At 49.0% G+C, this 22,859-nt stretch overlaps 1 protein-coding gene across 4 annotated transcripts in view; it reads right to left on the bottom strand.

Moving 5' to 3' along the window:
• Positions 1 to 22,859, bottom strand: part of Gclm (Glutamate-cysteine ligase modifier subunit) — an 84,834-nt gene that overhangs the window by 42,056 nt on the left and 19,919 nt on the right. For 2 of the 4 annotated variants that reach the window (XM_084608876.1, XM_084608874.1), the window contains 2 exons: positions 11,189 to 11,245; positions 6,962 to 7,158 (listed from right to left, as the gene is read on the bottom strand). In XM_084608876.1, coding sequence (XP_084465002.1) covers positions 6,962 to 7,158; positions 11,189 to 11,245 — 254 coding nt within the window. The remainder of the gene's footprint in view (positions 1 to 6,961; positions 7,159 to 11,188; positions 11,246 to 22,859) is intronic. The other 2 variants (XM_084608877.1, XM_084608875.1) reach the window with 1 other exon arrangement.

The following is a 22,859-nucleotide window of genomic DNA, read 5'->3' as shown; positions in this document are numbered from 1 at the left end:
CATCACCGGGAAGGTGGTTGCAAGTGAAAGCCAAGCAGTGGACGCTGAGAGTGCTGAAAAGTGGGTGTAAGACGTGTGGCGTGCTGTCACGGAGAGATACGAACCGTGCAATATTTTTAACACCGACGAGACTGCCTTGTTTTGGCAACTGCTGCCGAGCAGAACCTTGGCGCTAAAGAATGAGAAGTGCCATGGCGGCAAATTGAATAAGGCCCGAGTCACCGTTCTTCTCACGACAAACATGGACGGTTCATCAAAGCTGCGGCCGCTTGTCATAGGCAAGTTCAAGTCTCCTATGTGCCTGCGAGGATGCACTTCACTCCCAGCCACATACAACTCAAATTCTAAGGCCTGGATGACCAGAACGTTGTTCAAAGCGTGGCTGCGTGGCTGGGACGAGGAACTTGCAGCGAGCGGGCGAAAGATTTGCCTCCTCCTCGATAACTGTTCTGCGCACCACTGCGGCGCCACGCTCAAGAATATCGAGCTTTGTTTCCTGCCACCGAACGCAACAGCGGTTTTGCAGCCCCTCGATCAGGGGATCATCCGCGCTTTCAAGCTGGGCTACAGGAAACGCGTCGTTGAGCGGCTGTTGGTGAAATTGCGGGTTAACGACGAGCTCAAGATTAATTTGCTGGCCGCAATAGAAATGATTAACCGTGCCTGGCAAGACGTGACGCAATCCACAATCCGCAACTGCTTCCACCATGCTGGACTATGTCGAGAGGATGCAGAAGCTGCTAGTGAAGCGCGCACTGTGCAAGATGACAGCGATGTTGCCACGCTGTGGGAAGAACTCGCTGATGTTCCGGACGCTGTGCCCGAAGAAGTTGCCCTGGAGGATTTTCTCACTGTTGACGACAACGTAGCCGTGACAGCGAGCCCGTTGGACTCGGAAATTGTTGCCGACATGCTGGCATCTGGTGCGAACGAGGAGACCGAGGAGCCGCCGCCGGAGGACGATCGCCCTCGCCCGACGTTGCACGAAGCCCTCGCTGCTACCTATCTGCTGCGCCGATACTGCTCCGGAATACAGGGAAGCGGACTGGAGTTTGTGGAAATGATGTCGCGTGTGGAAAGTGCGATTCTCGCTGATGGAGTTAAATGCAGTATTCAGGCGAAGATCACTGCCTACTGCAAATAAGTGAGCATTTATCTGCAATAAATTTCTTTTGTAGATTCATGGTGAGCGGCACGGTTTTTCTTTAGTTAGTGCGTTTTCGCTGCGCTGTCTGGACATCGTGTATAACGAATTTGGTACTGAAGTTCGTTATAAACGGGTTTGGTTATAGCGAAATACTTTATATAGCGAACAAATTGCGTTGAATTACGCAGTTCGTTATAACCGGGTTTGACTGTACTTCTGACTCTTCAGCCTCCGTGCCCGTTTCCATTTCCCCGTCTATGCGGAAGCCACACAGAGCGAAGCTGGGCTGTGCAGTTGACGTGCTCACTGCAAACCATGCTGAAGCAATGTAGTGCATAATGTCAAGTACTGAAATAGCCGTAGGTTGCTGTCCACAATCAATATGCATGAGACAGTGCTTCACAGTGCATTTCCTGTAGGCACGCTTTAGGTTCTTTATGATGACGGCATCCAAAGGCTGCAAATGACCTGTAGTGTTAGATGGGAAGAACACAAGCTTCACGTTCCGAAGAAATGGTGGATCTCTCGGGTGGGCAGAAAAAGAACAGAAAAAGAACATTTCTGCATTGGAAACCCATCTTGTTGTCAAAGTACAGATTAAATTCTTCGAACAAAGAACGCGTCATCCATGCATGAGTGTTGCTTTTGTAGTGACATGGTAAGAAGCGAGTGTTCTTCAAGCACCGTGGGTTCTGACACTTTCCAATTACGCATAGCTTTAGCTTGTCCGAGCGATCCATGATACAACAAAGGAGCACCGTCGATTGGTCTTTGCTGCATTTGCCTCCATGGTATGCTTCGCCTTTCAGGCTTAATGACTTTGATGGCTGCACCCAGAAAAAAAGGCCGTTCCGTCAGCGTTATGTCACGAGGCTCGTAGCCCTCAATTGTAGCAGATAGTGTGACCTTCCAATCGTTGACTGTTTCTAAGTTGACACTTGCTGCCTCTCCGCTTACCGTCTTGTAAGCGATGCGTGCCTCTTTTGAAAACAGTTGATCCAGCCGATCGACGCCGTGAAGTCTGTGATGCCCAATCTGTTGGCTATGTCTATCGCCTTATCACACAGAATGCTCCAGTCGAAATTGACACCAGCAGCGTGAGCTTGCTTGAACGAGGTGAGAAGAACCTCGTCGAGGTTTGTATACTTGGCACCACAAGCCTGCTTAGCCTTCGGGCCGCAAAGCACGGCATTCCCTTCTATTTTGGCACGCTTCGAGATGATACAGTACAACCTCGTTAATTCGAAGTCATCGGGACCGCGAGAAATCTTCGAATTAAGCGGGTTTTCGAATTAACCGAACACACCAAGAAATAAGACTTAGGCAAAAAAATTCGTTGCAGGAACGTGTTACCTTTATTCGGCATATTTTGAATTACTACTGAAAGTAATCAGAGATGCTGGTTTGCCGCGTCCGGTAGTTTGCGGCTTTTAAGGTCATGCTCTCGAGTTGGTAAAATAGACGAAACATCTCTGAACTTCCACCGCGGCACTCAACAAAACTGCGGATAACGTTCAGCGATCCGATAACTTCACCAAGAGCAGGTGCTCGGGGAGGCTCGTCGGTGTCGTCGTCGCTATCGTCGCTGTCATCGCGCATGTTCGTACCAGCAGTGATCTCACTCTCCAAGTCAGAGTAGCCAGTCTGCTCTTCGCTCTCAATGTTGATATACTCGGCGAAGCCGACTGCGTTGGACTCATCCTCTGCGCAGAGCGCACTGATGCGGTCGCTATACTCTGCTCCTTCTTCGTCAAGAGTAGTAGTACATGGGTGGTCTGCATCGGCATCAACAGTGCTTTCACTGGAAAAACCAGCGTGTTCAAAACACCGCCTGATCAATGTGGGCTCCACTTGTTTCCAAGCGTACACCATGAGGCATATGGCTCCGAGAAGGTCGATGGAGTACTCCTTGCCATTGTCGTAGCAAAGGAGCATGCGCTTGAGCAGGTGGTACCGATAAATCTTCCTAGTGTGGTGAATGACGCCTTGGTCCATCGGCTGTGAGATCGAAGTGGTGTTCGGAGGTAAAAATACCATCCTGATGGCCTGGAGATGTGGGATGTCGCCGTGTGCCGGGCAGTTGTCGACGACAAATAGGACATTCCTGCCCGTGGCCGCGAACTTGCGGTCAAGTTGCCGCACGTACTCTTCAAATATTGCACCTGTCATCCAGGCTTTCTTATTGTGCCTGTAGACGAGTTCATCCTTTGGCGGCAGCCGCGCATTTTTGAAGCAGCGAGGCTTCCCCGTCTTCCCGACGACCAGTAGCGGCAGCTTGTGTTTACCGCACATGTTTGCGCCGAACAGCACAGTAATCCTGTCCTTGGCCTGTTTCCTACCCTTGATGGCGGTGTTCTTCACTGCGAATGTTTTTGTTGGCAGCATCTTATAAAAAAGTGCAGCCTCGTCAAGGTTGTAAACGTCGTCTGCACCGTACTCGCTAAGCAGCGGTGCCAATGTGTGGTTTCTCCAATCCTCGACAACGCTCTCGTTAGTGCTGCCGCTCTCACCACAGACGGTGAGAAAGGTTAAATTATTGCGTTCTTTAAAACGGCAAAAGCATCCATTGCTGCACTTAAATTCCTCGTGCCCAAGTTGTAGAGCTAGGTCGTTGGCCTTCTCCCGCAGTAGCGTTCCATTGACGGGAAGGTGGGCAGCGTTTGCTTTCTGCAGCCAGCGAAGCAGAGCAGCTTCCACATCTTGATACGTGGGAGCCCGCACTCGTGACCGCTTCGAAGAATAGGTCTTGCCGTAAGCCTCTAGTATTTTTGACTTGTTGCTCAATATTGTGGACGACGTCGAGAGGGGCACGCCATGTCTTTTGGCCAACTCGGTCTTCGAACAAGCGCTCTTGCCTGCTTCCTGGATCAAGCAGAACTTCTGCTGCAGCGTTAAAGTCTTGTACTTTGGCATTTCTGCACTGCTACGGTCACAAAGCTAGCACTTCTGCACAGTCCCGCCCAAAAAAACGGCACAGTAGCCGACCCCTAACCACAGCGCACAACACAAAGAAATGGCGCAGGCGAGACCGGCGCGGCGGTGGTGGTGGCGTACTTGCAGCGTCGGAGGCACGGGGGAAGAGTGGGCGAAGCACACCAAGGGATGGAGTGGGGGCAAGGTCACGTGATAAAAACCGGTATGCCCGCCGTGTTGCAGTGAAGCATGTCTTCTCCTCTGCAGGCGCGTGTTTCGGCGGTGCGCGAGGCGCACTGTGGACCGATTTTTGTGCAGAGAGTGCTCCGGCTGGGGCGCTTCGCCTGTAAATCATCACCATTACTATGTGGCTTTGCCTCGCGGCTCCGTAGGGCCGTCGTTTCGCCGGGTTTGCGGCGAAACATGGATCAGGCATTGCCGCATAGCAGTCCAAATTTTCTAATTAACCGGGCTGGCGCAGGCCGCCTGTTCGAATTATCCGGCCAAATTTACATTGGAAAATACGGGACCGCAGAAAACCTTCGAATTATCCGGGATTTCGAATTAACCGAGTTCGAATTATCGAGGTTGTACTTTACTGTTAAGCGTAGAGGGTTGCACACCAAGGTGTTTTGCAATATCCACTCTCTTCCACGCGGGCTGCCTGTCGACTGCGTTCAGTATGGCTGGCTTTTCCTCAAGGGAAAGCGTTCTTCCGCTGACGATATTGACACCATCGAAGCATGACAAAGTGGTTACGAGGTTACTCTGACGACGTTACATTCGACTCGACTGTGGAGGGAAAAAAAAAAAAATGTGGGTTCGAGGCTATGGTGGCATAACAAGTTGATGGTATGGCCATCTAGTGCCAGCCTCTCCAGCTCGCGTGCAGCTCGGCCAAGACTTGTCAAAAGCCAAAATGGTGTTGGCTGGTGCGCATTGCCGGGCGGATTCGAGGAGCCAAGTTGCGACGTATCATGCGGAAACATTTTCACTACTACAAAGTAATAGTGGGGTTCCTAATATATTGCATTCTATGGGAGCTCTGCCAGGACCGGTTGAAAACGCCGTAACAGCCAAGAAAACGAAGCAGTGAGGAACATAGCAGCGGGGTTCTACTATAGTACAGTCGAACCCGGATATATCGAACTCGAAGGGGATCGCGAAATAGTTCGATATATCGATAATTCGATATACAAAAATCGGCTTGTGACGGCACTTACGATGCGAAAAAACGATACCGTATTTGTCGCGTAATCAACCCAGTCACATAATGAACCCACCCTCCACTTTTGCACCCGAGAATTTGAAAAATAAAAATGCGTTAAGACCAGCTCACTCACATGCAAGCGATTGAGCGATCTCAGCGACGAGCGGCAGCGACAGAGCGAAAAATTTCAAACTTGTTGGAACTGCGTCCCTCTTGCCGCTCGAGCCACCGCGACAGCTCAATACAAGGTTTCTGTGTCGCTGCGGCAGAAATCGCGAGCGTTTTCGCTTGCATGTCGATGGCGCGCGTCACTCCGTTTCGGTCGTCGCATCCACAGCTAATTTCTTGACAGCGCGCCAAGATGCTGCGCAGCGATAACGTCAGGGCGCGTTTATCTTTTTATAGCTCCTCCGGTGGCGGGGAGCGAACTTGGCAGAGTGCCTGTGATAGCTTGATTGCACAAGCCTGGTTCGATTCATAACGTCCGCAGCCACCATATCTTACGCTACGTCGCGCGTACAGCACAACGGTAAGAAAGAATGACTCTCGAAAAAAAAAAAACGAAGAAAAACAGAGAGCTGCCGCTTCTTAACGTCCGCAGGCGCCATAGCCATGTCAGCCGCCGTGCGCAGAGGGTTCGCAACACACGCTGGAGAAAGCGTTCGACGTCTGTCTTAAAACGGGCTGAGCTGGCTAGGCGCATGCGTAGCGCGTGCTGAAGGAGAGAGATAGCTCGGCAAAAGAATGGGCACACCCACGCGCATGGCTTGCAAACGTCATGTTTTGGCGCGCGGGAAACGATGACTGCAGATGCGCGCGCCTTTGGGGAATGGGCGCGGCGCTGTCCAGAACTGTCCCCTCTCATTCCTTCCGCGCGTGGCTTGAAAACGTCACGCGGCAAACGGCCAAGGGTGATGCGATTGTCTTTGGGGAAGGCACACTTTCCAGTGCGTGGTGCGGAGTTCGATATATCGAACGACCGGTGAAATTGAGTTCGATATATGACGCGGCTTTCCTATACTTTTACATGGGATTTTCAGGGGGATATTCGGTGAGTTCGATATAACCAAAATTCGATATATCCGGGTTCGATATAACCGGGTTCGACTGTGTATGTGTCATTTGGCCTCCTAACCTCACTAAGCTCTATCACATCCCCTTTCATCCCCTCTAATTCCTTTAACAGTACTGCTAAACTAACCTCACTAGCTAGGGTTCTAGCGTTAAACGTTGCCAGGCTCCATTTCCAGGGGCGGCCTGTCCGGAGCCAGAGATTCTTATCACCCTTTGCTGCTTTGAGGTCTGACCGCCACCGTGGTCAGTTGCTTCGCAGCCACTAGGGACTGAGGGTTTGTTAAGAGTATTCATAGAAGCTTGTGGCCAATTACTACACCGGGTGGCCAAGTCCTATTCTGGTGAGAGAGTGCGTTTTCGGAGGTGTTCACCGGATAGGTCGCACCCCAAACATGTTTATGCAATTCCATCGCCACGCGGGTTTTTTTTTTTTTTTTTTTTTTTTGAGTGGGGAATTGTGCGGCACCGGGATTCGAACCACGGACATTTTACATGCGGACACCTCGAAACCACTGCTGCATATATGTCAAAGTGTGATGCTACAATTCTACTCAGTCGTTATGCATAGTAGTTCTGGAGTACCTTGCAAGTCTGCAGAGAAAGCTGGGGACACTCACACTGGCCCACGAGTAAAGGTCGTGCAGCTGCACTGTGTCCAGGTCGCTGACGCCAACCGAGAGGGCCAAGCCCCGGCGATAGAGCTGCTCGGCGGCCGCCCACAAGGGGCGCATCTGCTCAATGCTGGACTTGGCACACGCAGACGGAAAGGCCACAATCAGGGAGTCCAGCTCAGACACACCCAGCTCTTCAAGCACTGCAAGAAAGGCCACATTTACCAGTGGGCTTGTACAGCCATCATGTATGCCAACTGAGACAAAGGAATTGTCATCCACACCATACTGGCCAGAAAGGAAATGTCTTATTACGATACATATATTAAACTGCTTGGGACTCAACAAAGGCTACGAAACAGTCTTGGGATACAACGCTCACCTAGTAGGACATCTACAAACCGTACAGAATGAAGAAATTAGTGATTTAGTGTTTAGTCAAAGCAACACTGGCACTATTTTATTATTTCCTTAGAACCCTATACAGCAAAGAAGCTAAGCCTTCTCTTGGTATGCTGACATTCAAAGCAATGAACAACCAACCCAGAGTTCTCATTATTCCCAAGTCTTTCTGCAAAAATACCAGAAAGACTACGTTTATTAAACGGAAATGCCACTCTACTAAACTTCACGCCAACTAGTTATTACATGGCAGTTTCATTCTGAAACCCTATTAAGATGCTCCTAAACAAAATGACGTCATTTAGTTGACTAAGCAAAGTCCCTGTGACCATGCTTCTTTTGCACATTACTACAGTCGAACCCGGTTATATCGAACCCGGATATATCGAATTTTGGTTATATCGAACTCACGAAATATCCCCTTGAAAATCCCATGTAAAAGTATAGGAAAGCCACGTCATATATCGAACTCAATTTCACTGGTCGTTCGATATATCGAACTCCGCACCACGCACTAGAAAGTGTGCCTTCCCCAAAGACGATAGCATCACCCTTGGCCGTTTGCCGCGTGACGTTTTCAAGTCACGCGCGGAAGGAATGAGAGGGGACAGTTCGGCGACGGCTGGTCTGGGCAGCGCCGCGCCCATTCCCCAAAGGCACGCGCATCTGCAGTTGTCGTTTCCCGCGCGCCAACATATGACGTTTGCAAGCCATGTGCACGGGTGTGCCCATTCTTTTGCTGAGCTATCTCTCTCCTTCAGCACGCGCAACGCATGCGCCAAGCCAGCTTAGCCCGTTTTCAGACAAACGTCGGACGCTTTCTCCAGCGTGCGTTGCGAACCCTCTGCGGCGGCGCGGCAGCGGACGTGGCTATGGCGCCTGCGGATGTTAACAAGCGGCAGCATTGTTTTTTTTCTTCTTTTTTCTTTCTTTTTGTATTTGCGACAGTCATCCTTTATTGTGCTGTACGCGCGGCGTAGCGTAAGATATAGAGGCTGCGGACGTTAAGAAGGTTTTTTTTTTTTTGCGGGGATGTTTATTTTATTTATTTTTTTAATCGTTTATCCTTGCATGTATGAATCAGCGAAAGCATGCGGTCAGCTGCTGCGATCATGACGCCCGCCCCAAGCGCGGCGTGATAAATCGAACCAGGCTTGTGCAATCAAGCCATCACGAGCACTCTGCCAAGTTCGCTCCCCGCCACCGCAGGAGCTACCAAAAGATAAACGTGCCCTGACGTTATCGCTGCGCAGCATCTTGGCATGCTGCCAATGAGCTGTGGATGAGACGACCAAAACGGACTGACGCGCGCCATCGACATGCAAGCGAAAATGCTCGCGCTTTCTGCCGCCACGGCGACACAGAAACCTTGTTTTGAGCTGCCGCGGTGGCTCGAGCGGCGAGAGGGACGCAGTTCCAACAAGTCTGAAAATTTTCGCTCTGTTGCTGCCGCTCGTCGCTGAGATCGCTGAGATCACTTGCATGTTTGCGAGCTGGTCTTAACGCATTTTTTATTTTTTTTTTCAAATTCTCGGGTGCAAAAGTGGAGGGTGGGTTCATTATGCGAGTGGGTTGATTACGCGACAAATACGGTATCGTTTTTTTCGCATCGTAAGTGCCATCACAAACAGATTTCTGTATATAGAATTATCAATATATCGAACTATTTCGCAATCCCCTTCGAGTTCGATATATCCGGGTTTGACTGTATTAATGTCTACCTTTAATGCGTGAGTGTTAGTTGCCCTCCTGTCAGAAAAAATATCCTTCTGGCATTCCCGGTGTCAACCGTTTAAAGTCCCACAGTATCAGAAAAACACTAGCATGCCTCTTGCAGGCGACGGGTGACATGGGCGGGCCCAATCGGTCGACATCGTGAGACCACATGGCATGGTTGGGTTGGAAAGAGCTGGCAACTCAGGGACCCTTGGATCTCAAGTTAGACATGCTACTCGTACAACACGTAGGCATGTTCATACAGCTAATTAAAAGGGGACTTAAAGTCAACCAGAGCTCTTACTACCTGTTGTGAAACTTCCCATAGGGCCTACGTATAAAAAAACAACGGTTTTGACTGGGTGAAATATTCGGGTGTTCACGAATAGTGGCGGCGCCCACAGCCATTAACCCTTTCCCTGTCACGAACGTACCAGTACGTTTTCGCGCTTCCCCCCCACAGTGTCACCGATGTACCGGTACATTGTCTATCGTGAGTTAAAAACTTCGCGCCTGACCGCGAAGCGAAGCTGGCGCGCTTGGACTGGATACGCCATCTGTCAAATCTTTCCACAAGTTCGTATTTTCATCCCGCACTGTGTTGATATTGAAGAGTATGGAGCGACCCCGCCGACCCCCGCCTCCTTCTTTGTTGGGGGGTGCAGTCGCTACGCGAGAGCTACTCTATCGCGCCAAACGATCATGTGCGTGCGCGTTTCGCGACGCACGTGTGCGGTTACGGGTTCAAGGGCTGTTCTGCTATCTGCCGCAGGTTTGCAGGTTTTTATTTTTATTCTGCTGGCGTGTCTGCTATAATGCGTCAAATTCAGGGGGCGCGCGCCAACACATGACTCGATCGCTGCTTTCGCTCTCTCTCTCGTCGCGCCCTTTCTTGCGGCTAGCAGAAGCAAAGAAGGTTGTTTTAGCCTCTTTCCATCTCCCTCTGTCCTCTTGATTTCACAACGTGCTATTTATCTCCGTTGTGCAGGCCACCGAATGTGCACCCAGCGTGCGTGCGGTTACTTTCGGATGGCTGACTGCACGGAACCTTCGGCTACTGATCGAAGCGATGGCTCTTCTGATTATGAATGCGAGCAGAGCTCAGATCCGACCCTCAAGAACTACCGAGCAGTGTTTTTTTTTCTTATATTATCCTCATTTATCTCAATTATTGTCAGGCTGGTGATGATGCTAATTAACAACACTTGCAGAATACTGAGATGTGCATATTCCGTTGACTATGTCATTTGTATAGCAGTCGTAATCAAAAATAAATCGCTATTCTCGTTCCCAAGCCGACACTGGGGTGCCCCACGGCCAGAAACACCCGACAGCGAAACGGTTAAAGAAAACTGTGTCTAAGTTGCAAACTTTCAGATTGATGATAAATGCACAACAGCCAGGAAAATAAAGTCAGCTGAAAAGTTGCAGTAGCAAAAATTCTTAGACATAACAGCTGTAGAGGTAATTAAGGTGGAAAGAAAGAAAAAAAAAAGATTTCTGGAAGGCAATGACGGCAGTAGCAGAAAGCTTCTATTGACCACTTCTAGATGATGCGGCAATCCAAAGGCACCCGAAAAGTGCGTATTAAAATTAGCAGATTTGGAAGTGGAATTTCTCAATTGGTATTATCCAAAAGCTCTAAAGTCAATGTCTCGTGAATGTAGTAGGAGCCCCCATATTGGTGCACCAATGCAGCGATTGTGCCATGGAACCATAAATTATACAAGAAGAAACATTGAGAGATATTTATAACACTGTACGATGCACTACTGAGATCTATTTCTTCAGAGTGACACTGCACGTGCAATTTATGGGTACCCAATTGAGCCTCATGCTGACCAATGTGCACCCCTGCTGCAATGAGGCCTATTTGTGCAATGTGCGGTAGCAGATCATGGTGGTGGACTGCACTATGGGTATGGCACTCTACTGTCTGTCATTCCTTTGCACAGACAATGAGCATTACCAACCATGTGACCTCCAACTGCATTTCAGGTTTCTGTAAATGCACAATGTTGATTCCGAATCCTACACGCTTCATTTGATGCTCCTCACAAGCAAAACTGGAGATTTTTCCATGAAGCACACTTTACAATTGGCCACGAGGTGTACCTTTGTTTGTAGCCTTCTCCAAAGCTGTCTCATCAAAGCCACCCAGGAAGACCTTCACTGGAAAATAAAAGTCAAGGTGTCATCTCAATTGCAGTAAAGCCCTCTCCATCAGACATAGTGTAGACTAGACAGAAGATAATGACCCAGTTGGCCAAAACTTTTTATTTCTAAATTTTTTTTTTCGTGACCCCTGGGTCTTATTGTGTGTCACAACGAAATATTAAAGCAAAATATTCTATAAACATTATATAAAAGAAAGGACATTTTTTTCTGCGCAGTCATTCAAAATCGTGAGTAAATTCTGCTTCTTATGGCCCCTGTGTACCGCGAATTTTGTAGACTTCGACCCCAAAACAATCCATGATTGAGTAGAGACCTGAAAATCCCAACTTGAGACTGGGTGCAATGCTGCACTTCTCCAAACGAAAGCAAAATCATACGAGGCGATAAACATGACAAACGTAAAAATAAATTTCCTCAGCTGTCACTTTTTGTGCGCTTCTTGTGCGCTTCTTTTTGTGCCCATGTAACCAATGATAGTAGAATTATTGCTTGCTGCACATGAACCTTAAGACAATGAAGGGTGCACTAAAGCTCTTAAGTCCTCTAAATGTGCTACACAGTATTTGAAATTTTTGCGAACAGTAATTTATAGCAATTACTTTCAAAAAGAACTAATAGGTTTTTTTTTTGTACACAAGAGACCATTAGAAACATGCTGACATCTAAATCTGCACGTTCTTCGTAATTATGCGACACCTCTGTAAAGACTTCACAAGGGTGTTAATTGTAATCATTCAGCACTTCAGCAAAAGCAGTTTTGAAATCAGCATTAAAAGTTATATAACTAGAATTTGATTACATTTCATGCTTAAGTAACAAAAATATCTTTGGCTGTATGCCCCCTAAAGTGAACTTGAAGGGACTAATATGTACAATTTGTTCACTAAAGAGGAGACGCGGGTCTTAGAACGGTCAAAAATAGCCAAAAAATCGATTTTGAGAAAAACTCATTTTCGGATTGTTTGTACCTTCAAGCACCTGCCATTAAATCATTAATACTGCATTTGATCGGGAAATGCACTAAAGTCTGTTTTCAAAACACTAAGGGAGCCCCGAAATGACCGAGAAAGGACAAAATTTGTTTGAACTTCTCACGCGCGCCACGAGCAAAGCTGCTGGCCGATCGGCGCCATCTTGGGCTTGTTTCGAAGCTGGTTTCTTTGTGCACATTTTGTGGCCTTTCAAAATGGCGCCGCTCAAACAGAACGGTCGCCCTAGCCGGTTTTCTGAGAGAAACTTCCGGGCCGCTGATTGGCTCATGGGGCGCGCGCGTTTCAAGTGTCCCGTTCCGCGCCTCCCATTGGCTGGCGCAACCGGCACGACATGCCTTTTTCTTTTTTTTTTTTTCTGTTTGCCGTCGTGACTGCCACTTTGCGCGTCTGGGTTTCCGATCGTGTTTCTCGACACATCACATTTCTGTTTTGTGCCAGAATGGCTGGAGACGCTCGCCTAAAGAAGAAGGCGCGTCAAGCGTACGGTAAAAAACGAAACCGTCCATGGAACGCGTGGCCGAAGGACGACGGCGTTGCCTTGGCGCCAGCTGCCCCAGACAACGGCGCGCTACCACGATCGCCTGTTGCATCCGAACCGGCCTGTTCTCTGCTTAGCCAGCCCAGCTGCAGTACATTTAGAGTTACCGAACTGCCAACAGATGCTTCTGGAGGCATCAAAGACCGCATCGACACAGTATTCTATTCTGTTGGTGAGTCTGCCGAGTGCGCAAGAAATGCTGTGGACGTGAAAGAGCATCTGGCGTCGTAGAGCGCAACAGAACGCAAGTTCAAGCTTCTAGACGTCGGGCAAAGAGTATGGGCTGTGTGCAAAGCTCGTGCTGTCCTGTAGCACCTGCGACTTGCGCGAGGAGCGTTTCTCATCTCCAAGGGTGGCCGGTGCAACTGATGCTAAGATAACTGCTTTTGAGGTGAATGTGCGCGCAGTGAAAGCTATTCACAGCATCAGCAAGGGAGCGACAGCCCTGTCCGACTTTTTCGCCGTGATGAATATATTGATACGTGGCAAGGTTAGTGCACGAAGGTTAGTCCAGGATGACGCAGCACACAAAGCACAGAATCACAGCAGCGTTAACCTTCTTCTAGCACTAAACATTGCTACCACTGTCGTCTTCTGTGTCACTGTTTCTGATCGTTGTCTTCTTTAACGTCCAGCGATGCAGGGCATATATGTCACATTACCCCCCCCACGAAAAGCACAGTCCCGGTGCGCACTAGGACGAACTACTGCAGGGGTAGTACGGCTTCATTCTGGCGACATGAACAATCTCGGTGGGTGGCACAGAGGACTGTCGCGGCGGATGTACAGGGGCGATCTCATATGTCACAGGAGTGACTGGCCATAAAACACGGTGAGGTCCTGCGTAGCGTGGCAAAAGCTTCTCACACAGCCCAACTTTACGAGCGGGAGTCCAGAGCAAGACGAGAGAGCCCGGAGAGTAGTGGACATCCCGGTGGCGAGAATCATGGCGCCGTTTTTGAGAATTTGGGGAGGAGGCCAGTCGTCGGCGAGCAATAACACGGGCGGCGTCAGTTTGGGAGATGGCGTCACCAACGTAGCAACTGGCGTTAGCGGTGGGAGGCAATACGCTGTCAAAAGGAAGGGGAGGGTCACGGCCGTATAGAAGATAAAACGGTGAGTAGCCCATTGTGTCGTGACAAGAGGAATTGTATGCGAACGTTACAAACGACAAATTAATATCCCAGTCACGGTGATCATCCGAGACATACATAGACAGCATATCCGTGAGCGTGTGGTTGAGGCATTCGGTGAGGCTGTTCGTTTGTGGATGGTAAGCGGTGGTAAAATAGTGCTTAATGGAGCAGTGCCGAAGAATTTCGTCGACTAGTCGAGCAAGAAAGCAACGGCCACGGTCAGTGAGATGCTGGCGTGGAGCACCATGGAGCAGGATGATGTCGAGAAGAAATGCAGCCACATCAGTTGCACAGCTGGTGGGTATCGCTCAGGTGACCGTAGCGCGTAGTATATTCCGTGGCCACTGCAATCCATTTATTCCCCGACGCAGAAAGTGGGAAAGGCCCGAGGAGGTCAAGGCCAACTCGGGAAAACGGGTCTACTGGGATGTCGATCGGCTGCAGGGATCCAGCAGGCATAGCCGAGGGCATCTTCCGTCGCTGACACCGGTCACAAGAAGCAACGTAACTACGAACAGAGCGATAGAGGCCTGGCCAAAAGAAGCGGCAGCGGACGCTATCGTACGTACGAGATACGCCAAGATGACCCGCTGTGGGTGCGTCATGCAGCTGTTGAATGGTGGTACGCAGGTGTTCGGGGACTACGAGCAGAAGCTCGGCGCCATCTGGTCGCATATTCAGTCGGTATAAGGTGCCGTTGTGGAGCACAAACAGAGCAAGGGTAGCATCAAGGTGATCAGTGCTGAGGCGATTGATTATGCTGCAAAGCTTGGGATCTAAGCGCTGCTCATGGCGAATGTTTGGAAGGTCAGAGATGGCCAACACATATGTGTCATCGTCGCACTCGCTCGCAGGTGGGGGATCTACCGGGTTGCGGGACAGGCAATCGGCGTCAACGTGCAGCCGGCCAGACTTGTGGACAACAGAAAAAGTGTATTCCTGAAGGCGGAGGGCCCAACGACCTAGACGACCAGTAGGGTCCTTCAGCGTAGAAAGCCAGCATAAGGCATGGTGGTCGGTGATGACGGAGAACGGGCAGCCAAACAAGTAAGCGCGAAACTTTGTAATGGCCCACACGAGGGCTAAGTACTCACGTTCTGTGATCGAGTAATTTCGTTTAGCCGCAGAAAGGAGGCGACTGGCATAAGCAATGACACGAGTGCGACCTATCTGCTGCTGGGCAAGTATGGCACCAATACTGTGACCACTGGCGTTGGTGCGTACCTCCGTTGGTGCCAAAGGATTGAAGTGTGCCAGGACGGGCGGGTTGGTGAGGGCTGCAATGAGCGCAGAAAAGGCTTGGGATTGTTCTTGGTCCCAGCAAAATGGAGCGTCGTTCTTCAAAAGATTGGTGAGTGGACGAGCCGTCTCCGCAAAGTTAGGTACAAACCACCGAAAATAGGAGCGAAGCCCAAGAAAACTACGCACGTCACTGGTACAACGGGGTGTAGGAAATGCACTTATTTTGTCTGGATCAGGTTGAACGCCACGGGCGTCGACCACGTGACCGAGCGCCTTGAGTTCACGTCGGCTGAAGCTACATTTCTTCAGAGTTCAGCTGAAGGCCAGCTCTTCAGAAGACGCAAAGGATGGCATCAAGGCAATGGAGATGGCTCTCGAATGTAGAAGAAAATACAATGACGTCATCGAGATAGCACAAGCACGTCGTCCATTTCAAGCCGCACAGGAGAGAGTCCATCATGCGCTCGAATGTTGCGGGCGCATTGCACAAGCCGAAAGGCTTGAGTTGATACAGGCCACCGGGAGTGACGAAGGTGGTCTTCTCCCGGTCCCGTTCGTCGACTGCGATCTGCCAATAACCGGAACGAAGATCGATAGAAGAGAAATAGCTGGCACCGTGCAAGCAGTCGAGGGCATCATCTATCCAGGGGAGCGGGTAAACATCTTTCTTTGTAATTTTGTTGAGGTGTCGGTAGTCAACGCAGAATCTCCAGGTATTGTCCTTCTTTTTAACAAGCACGACAGGCGACGCCCAGGGACTGCTCGAAAGCTCTATAATGTTTTTTTCTAACATCTTGTTCACTTCACCTTGTATGACGCGACGTTCAGAAATGGCGACTCGATAAGGTCTTCTGTGAATTGGGCGGGCGTCTCCGGTGTCGATACGATGTGTAACGAGCGACGTTTGTCCTAAGGGGCGGTCACCAAAATCGAAAATATCGCTGTACGAATTGAGAAGACTCGCAAGTGCTGTAGCACGGCCAGGGCGCAAATTAAGTGCAACCATTCCTGATATGCGGGCCTCCGGCGATGGGGACGGTGCAGGTCGTGTAGACAATTTAGCAGTAGGGTCAGGCAAAAGAGCGGCAACTGTGACGTCAGACAATGGGTCAATTCGGCGAGAGTAATGCCCTCAGGAAGAATGTGCACAAAATGGCTGAAGTTCAAGACTGGAATATAAGCGTTGTTATTTTCTACGTGCACAATGTTATGAGGGAGAGCGATTCTACGCTGCAGTGTCACGTCGGTTATGGGGCAAACAACGTCGTCGCCATCAGGAACGGAGGGGAAAGGCGACATGAGCACATACACTGCAGCTTCTGGTGGCAGACGAGTAAATGTAGAGGAGCGGAGACGGAGCATTGAAGTATCAGAGGCCTGTTTGTCAGGACAGAGTGGCAGGTCCAGATGAAGCAGTCCAGAAGAACAGTCAATGAGCGCGGAATGTGCAGTTAACGAGTCCTAGTATAACGTCGTGAAGGCAACTGGTGAGGACTGTAAATAGGACAGGGATATGGCGGTCGGCAATGGTAATTCTCGCAGTACACATACCAATCACAGTAGCTGTATTGCCATCAGCAACACGAACGGTAGATGACGAAGCGGGTGTGAGGACTTTGCTGAGGCGTTGACGGAGCGAGGAACTGAGGACGGAAATGTGGGCGCCAGTGTCAATGGGGGCAGAAACAGACTCCATCCACAAAAATGTCAATGAGGTTACGTCTGGGTGCGAGGGTCAGTTCCAAGTCTGGGTCGGTAATGCAGCGTCACTCCTGGGCGTTGCACTTACTAGTTTCCAGAGTGGGCGCCGGCGTATGATGGGGAGGAGTTGCGACGAGGCAGCGGCAGCGGCGAACGAGATCGACAAGACCGTGGAGATGAAGATCGGCTGGAGTGACGGACACTTGAGACGGCTTCAGTGTGAGGTTCATCTGGGTGAGCAGGGAAGTGTCCAGGTCCATCATATGCGGGGCGGAGTTGTTCAGGTTGGGCAGGGAAGCGTCGAGGTCCGTAGTAGTACCGACGGTCAGCGTTGTAATAGGAACGAGGTGTGGGGAAGGTGCGACTGCGGCAATAACGGGAAGTGTGGCCGGCTCGACAGCAAATAGAACAAATTGGCCTGTCATCTGAGGTGCGCCACTCTGCAGGATTGCGATTAACGTAGCGACGTGGGGGAGCTTGGCTAGTGGTTGCAGCAGCCACTACAGGAACAGGATGCGATGGTGACGAGGGCGGTACGGGGTTGAAGGAAAGACTGACGTTGGCAAGTTCCTGTCGGACAACAGCCTGTATCATGGCCACAGTGTCAGGCACTGGAAATGGGAATGGTGCAGGAGCTAATGCCTCGAGTCCTCGCCTGACGATCCGAGTCATTGTTGCGGACTGAGAAGGCTGTTGCAGAGGAGCCAGATCATCGCAGGATGATGTGGCTGCCGTGTTCGGAAGGCGCTCAAAGCGATGTACCAGGCGTCATTGTTTAGCCTGCTCGAATCTTCGGCAAACTTGAAGCACCGACTCGAGGGTAGAGCAATCCATGCAGAAGAGGATGTTGAACACGCCACCTGCGATGCCCTTGAAGATGTGCCCTACCTTTTCACTTTTCAGCATGAAGCTGTTTGCCTTGCGACACAACGCGAGCACGTCTTGAATGTAGGCCAGGTAGGACTCCGTGGTGGATTGGGCGCGAGACGAAAGTTCGGTTTTGGCAGCGACAGCCCGTCCAATGGGCTTCCCGAACAAGTCGTGAAACTTTTGCTTGCAAATTTCCCAGGTCACCAGCTCGTGCTCGTGATTTTGAAACCATGTGCGAGCGGTTCCTGCCAAATAGAATATCAGATTGGCCAGCATGATGGTCGCATCCCAATGATTGTTCCGGCTGCATCGCTCGTATTCATCCAGCCAGTCGTCAACATCTGTCTTGTCTTCGCCATTGAAGATGGGAGGGTGGCGGATTTTTGTGAGGACGAGTGGTTGCGCCGATGTTGTTGCGGTGGTAGGAGCTGCCTCAGAAGTCATAGTGGCCGTTGTTGATGTTGCGATCCCAGGTAGGTGGCGGCCACTGCGCAAATCCAGCTTTCGGCTGCTTAAATGGATTTATGTGTGCACACGGGGATCTTTAGTCACCTCCACCAAGATGATACGTGGCAAGGTTAGTGCACGAAGGTTAGTCCAGGATGACGCAGCACACAAAGCACAGAATCACAGCAGCGTTAACCTTCTTATAGCACTAAACGTTGCTACCACTTTGTCGTCTTTTGTGTCACTGTTTCTGATCGTTGTCTTCTTTAACGTCCAGCGATGCAGGGCATATATGTCACAATATCACACCGCGGCTTGCATCACAAAACTTATCAAGGCCATATGAAGATGATGCAAGAAGCCTGCACTGCGACCGCTACCGAGTGCGAGGCCGCTAGCGTTGCTCACATCAAGAAATTTTAAACGGAGTTCGGCAACGCGCCAGGAAACATCGACATAGTGTATGACGGCACCTGGCTGACTCGTGGACACAGTTCCCACATCTGTGTGGGGTGCATCGTTGAGATGTATACTGGTCTTGTAATAGACCATGTTGTTTTATCAAACTTTTGCCTCGGCTAAACAAAAGGCCCTAAAGAAATGAAGAAGAACATGCAGCCTGGTCGGTCCAGCATGCCCCACTTTGCCAAAAAAACGTTGACTGCAAGGCTGGCCAGATGGAAGTTCAAGCAGCCCTGTGCTTGTTTCGGTGGTCGCTTGTAAAACACAAGCTGCGATACACAACAATGCTGTCTGATGAGGATAGCCGGACGTACCATGCCCTGACTGAAGATGAAGTATATGGGTACATAAAAGTGGAAAAAAAGGACTGTATAAACCATGTTCACAAACGCATGGGAGCTGCCCTGCGCACCCTTGTCGACAGAAAAAAAGCCCAAGGTCAGCCACTTGGTGGGAAAGGAAGGCTCACTCAAGAAAAGATTTTAAAAATCCCCAGTTATTATGGCTATGCCTTACGGGGCCACAGAAACGATGTGCCAGGCATGCAAAAAGCAGTCCAGGCTACATTGCACCACATGTCATCGATGGATGAGGCACCAAGACACGAATTCTGCCCTGAAGGCCCGAAGTCTTGGTGTAGATATAACAGGGCCATGGCTATGAATGAGGAGCCGCCACCACATAAAAACAGCCTGCCTGGCTTCGTTTGCGAGGCATTGGAGCCTGTGTTTAGGAGGCTGAGTGATGATACCCTGTTGAAGCGGTGCAGTGATGAAATCACACAGAACTCGAATGAAAGTCTGCATGCCATGATCTGGGATCAGGTCCCAAAAAGTCAGCATGCATCCCTGCGTAGCACTGAAAGAGCAGTGGCTGAGGCTATCAGCCGCTTCAACTAGGGACTCGTCAAAAGCAGCAAGCAAATTGCCAAGAAGCTCAGTTACAGTGCCAGAAATTGCTTGGTGCGCTGCAGCCATGAGAAGGATAGAGGCAGGCTACAGAAGTCTCGGAAGGAACACCAGGAGAACAGTGCTGCCAAGGCAAGGCTTGATAAGCGACACAAGCCAGCAAGGGATCCTGCATAAAGCCCTGGTCGGCTGTAGAACAGTTATTCTGGGACGGTGACCAGCCATTTGAATAAACATGCCACCATGTTTCAATCTAAACTTCGAGTAAGTTTGTCTGTCTATGGCAGGGCTGTTTTCTTACACAATTTGAGCATTTATTTATCTTGGAGGGCACTGAAACGGGCACATCAAGTGCTAAATTCAGTTTTTCATGCTGGTCTAGGGGTACGTACATGGCTTTATGGCTGAGTTTTGCCAATTTTATGAGATGCTTCAGTTACATATTTAGTATGGCCTTCTTTCTGAAAAGCAGAGCTACACGATGATGCTATTCAAATTGTTGTACCTGCATTTTAGCAAAAGTTACAGTTGTCTAAAACTTCAAATGCGTTTTTCTCAGTTCGATGTTTTTGGACACCACACTCAATCTTACGGGCCTTTTTTCTATGTTGTCATTGAGTGACAATAATAAATATGGTATCATGAGGAAAAATGCTAGGGGGTGATGCTATTTATATCATTTTAGCATTACTCTGCTAATTACAAATTAGGATAGTAATGAGAGGAAATCTGAGCGAAATTATTCACTGTAAATGTTGGTCCAGTTTTCTGCCTATAAAGTGCATTAAAATGAATAAAAATAGCATCACCCCCTAGAGCATGTCTTTGGCATTGCAGCCACAAACTTGCTTTTTGCATTTTAAAAGACGAAATTGTCAAAAAGTCCCTAAGAAATGACCATTAATGTTTCCTTATAAACCTCGAAATGTCTTGAACCAGTGCAGCTATCAAAAATCTAATTACAGATTTGAAACCAGTGTGAAAAACTGATCAAGGCTGTGAAGTTTTATTCATATTGGACCAAGAATAAAAAATAAAATTTTAAGACCCACATCCCCCCTTAATCAGAAGTTTGCCTTACCAGACGTGCCCTTAAAGAAGATATGTGAGCAAACTAGCCATTTCCATGTCCCGTCTGCATATGTTACATAGAAATTATGAATATTACAGCATTTAAAAGAAAGAAGAATTGCAAATATTTTACTGATTTAATTTTAACCCTTTGACTGTTTTCGCCGTACAGGTACTGCGGCTGCATTTTTTGGGGGAAATTTTTTCGGTATACTAAACAGTCAAAGGGCTAAATAGTGTCATGGCCCAGCAGGCATTACTGAAGAGAGTGTAGCAAGTGCGCTAAAAAAAATATGTGAACTAGGAATAAAGCAATGCGCCGTATCTGCTCACTGCCATAGCCTCCTTTATACTCTCTCGTGCCTGGCAACTCCGTGCTCCATGGCCGTCGTCCCCTCTCCTCCTCAGTTGAGAAGTTACGCCGCTGGCTGCCGAGAGATGGCGACAGTGACGTAGGGTCACCCTCGCAGGCGAGTGCCGGGTATGTGCCGGGTGCGCAGTGTTGCAAAGCATTCCGGATAGCCACGTGCTGTCGCCCTGTCGCTCTCTCACTGTTTCGTGGACAGTTTTGCAGTGTGCAAGGTCATGCTACTACTTTTCTCTGCCTTCGGGTGCTGCAGGAACACAGCATTGCACCAACTGTTAAGTGCCAGCTTTGCTTTATCCTTCCGTCTATCGCCGCATAATGTTCAGCTGCTTTGAGGCTTGTGAAAAATAGTGACAGCACCGAAAACTGTGTTTATTAAGCATCAATACTGCAATAGTAACGTTAGATGTGCATGTGTGCTTTCTGGACTGAAATGCTAATTGCTTTCCTGCTTAGCTCGTCTGCATAGTGTGTTGGATGTGCTCCTGCAGTCTTTTTTTTTCTTGCAGTATACTCTAACTACGAAATTTCGTGATGAAATAGAAACACAAGCTTTACCTATTTTGAAGATGACTACTTTAAATTGAGTTAAACCGAATCGTGCAAATCGTGCAGTGTCCCTCTCTAGCATCAGAAAACGCAAAACTCGTACTCAACCGCATTGAGGCATGTACAAAAAATAATGACAGCACCAGAAATAGTGTTAATTATGCGTGCCCCCAATAAGATAATAATAGTAAATGCGCACGTGTATTTTCTGGACTGCGGTGCTAACTTCCTCCCTGGTTAGCTCGTCTGTGTGGTATGTTACCAGTGCTCCAGCGCAGTATTTTTTGTTTCGCTAACTGCGCAATTCTATGATAAAATAAAAACACAAGCTTTGCCTATTGTGACGATTACTTTGGAGTGAGCGAAACAGAAAGATGCAATGCGTATATTTGTTTTCCTTGCTTTTCAAGTTAAAAAATAAAACGTTTGTACGACGCGCTGAATCATTGAAAGTAATAGCAGATACCGAAATTGTTCTCCTTAAAGATCTCAATGGCATACTGCGATGCAGTTGTTCCAATCATCTGTAAATCAAGCTGGCTTCGGAAGTGCCCTATTAGTGACAGCAGTCACAGTGAAAATATTTCCCTACTTGTGGCAACTATTCGTCACACCACTTCTGGTACTCTTGTAGCCCAACTGCTGTAGTGAAATGTGTAAATAAATGCTGGTGCCTTTCTTCTTAAATTTTGTTTTACCGAAGTGTAGACTAGCATTGTAATTTTTCTATTACCATCGGCGCTAGCGGAGCAGTCAAGCAGTTTTTCGAGCCATGCGCAATTTCTTGAAACTGCCTCACATAAAATGTCATAGCGTTGGTGTCACTGCCTAACAAGTATCATGATCACTTGTTATGCTTAGACGATGTCAGCCTCACAAGTAAATATGCTGAATATGCATGGTTCATGCTTAGGAACAGTTATCCCGCGAGCGAAAAACAGCGCTCCCGCCCTCGCGCCGACGTTCGTACCTGTGCGCCTCAACACCTACGTCAGTGGCGCCCTCAGCGACGGGAGCGGCAGCGCCGCGCAACTTTACCCGACAGCGCCGCTGTATTGTTCGCGCGGCGCGTTCACAGGCACAGAGTATAAAGAAGGCTATGTCACTGCGCATCTATATGCTTTGCAAAACGAAGAAAAAGAACAGAACCAAAAGAGAGGTCTCAAATAGCCCTAAAGACCAAAGGCACACAGGTCACAGGCACAAAAAGTAGACAACTTTTTCTTAAAACACTCGAAATTGTTGCCAAGTGCAATATCTGCTGGCAAATTATTCAATCGGAATGATGTAGCACTTGGAATGAAAGAGTTTAGATGAGCGGTAGT

The sequence above is a fragment of the Amblyomma maculatum genome, chromosome 7 (genome assembly GCF_055883805.1).
Source record: "Amblyomma maculatum isolate TAMU_Amacu chromosome 7, ASM5588380v1, whole genome shotgun sequence".
Lineage (NCBI taxonomy): Eukaryota > Metazoa > Arthropoda > Arachnida > Ixodida > Ixodidae > Amblyomma > Amblyomma maculatum.
This window is presented reverse-complemented; position numbering and strand designations above follow the sequence as displayed.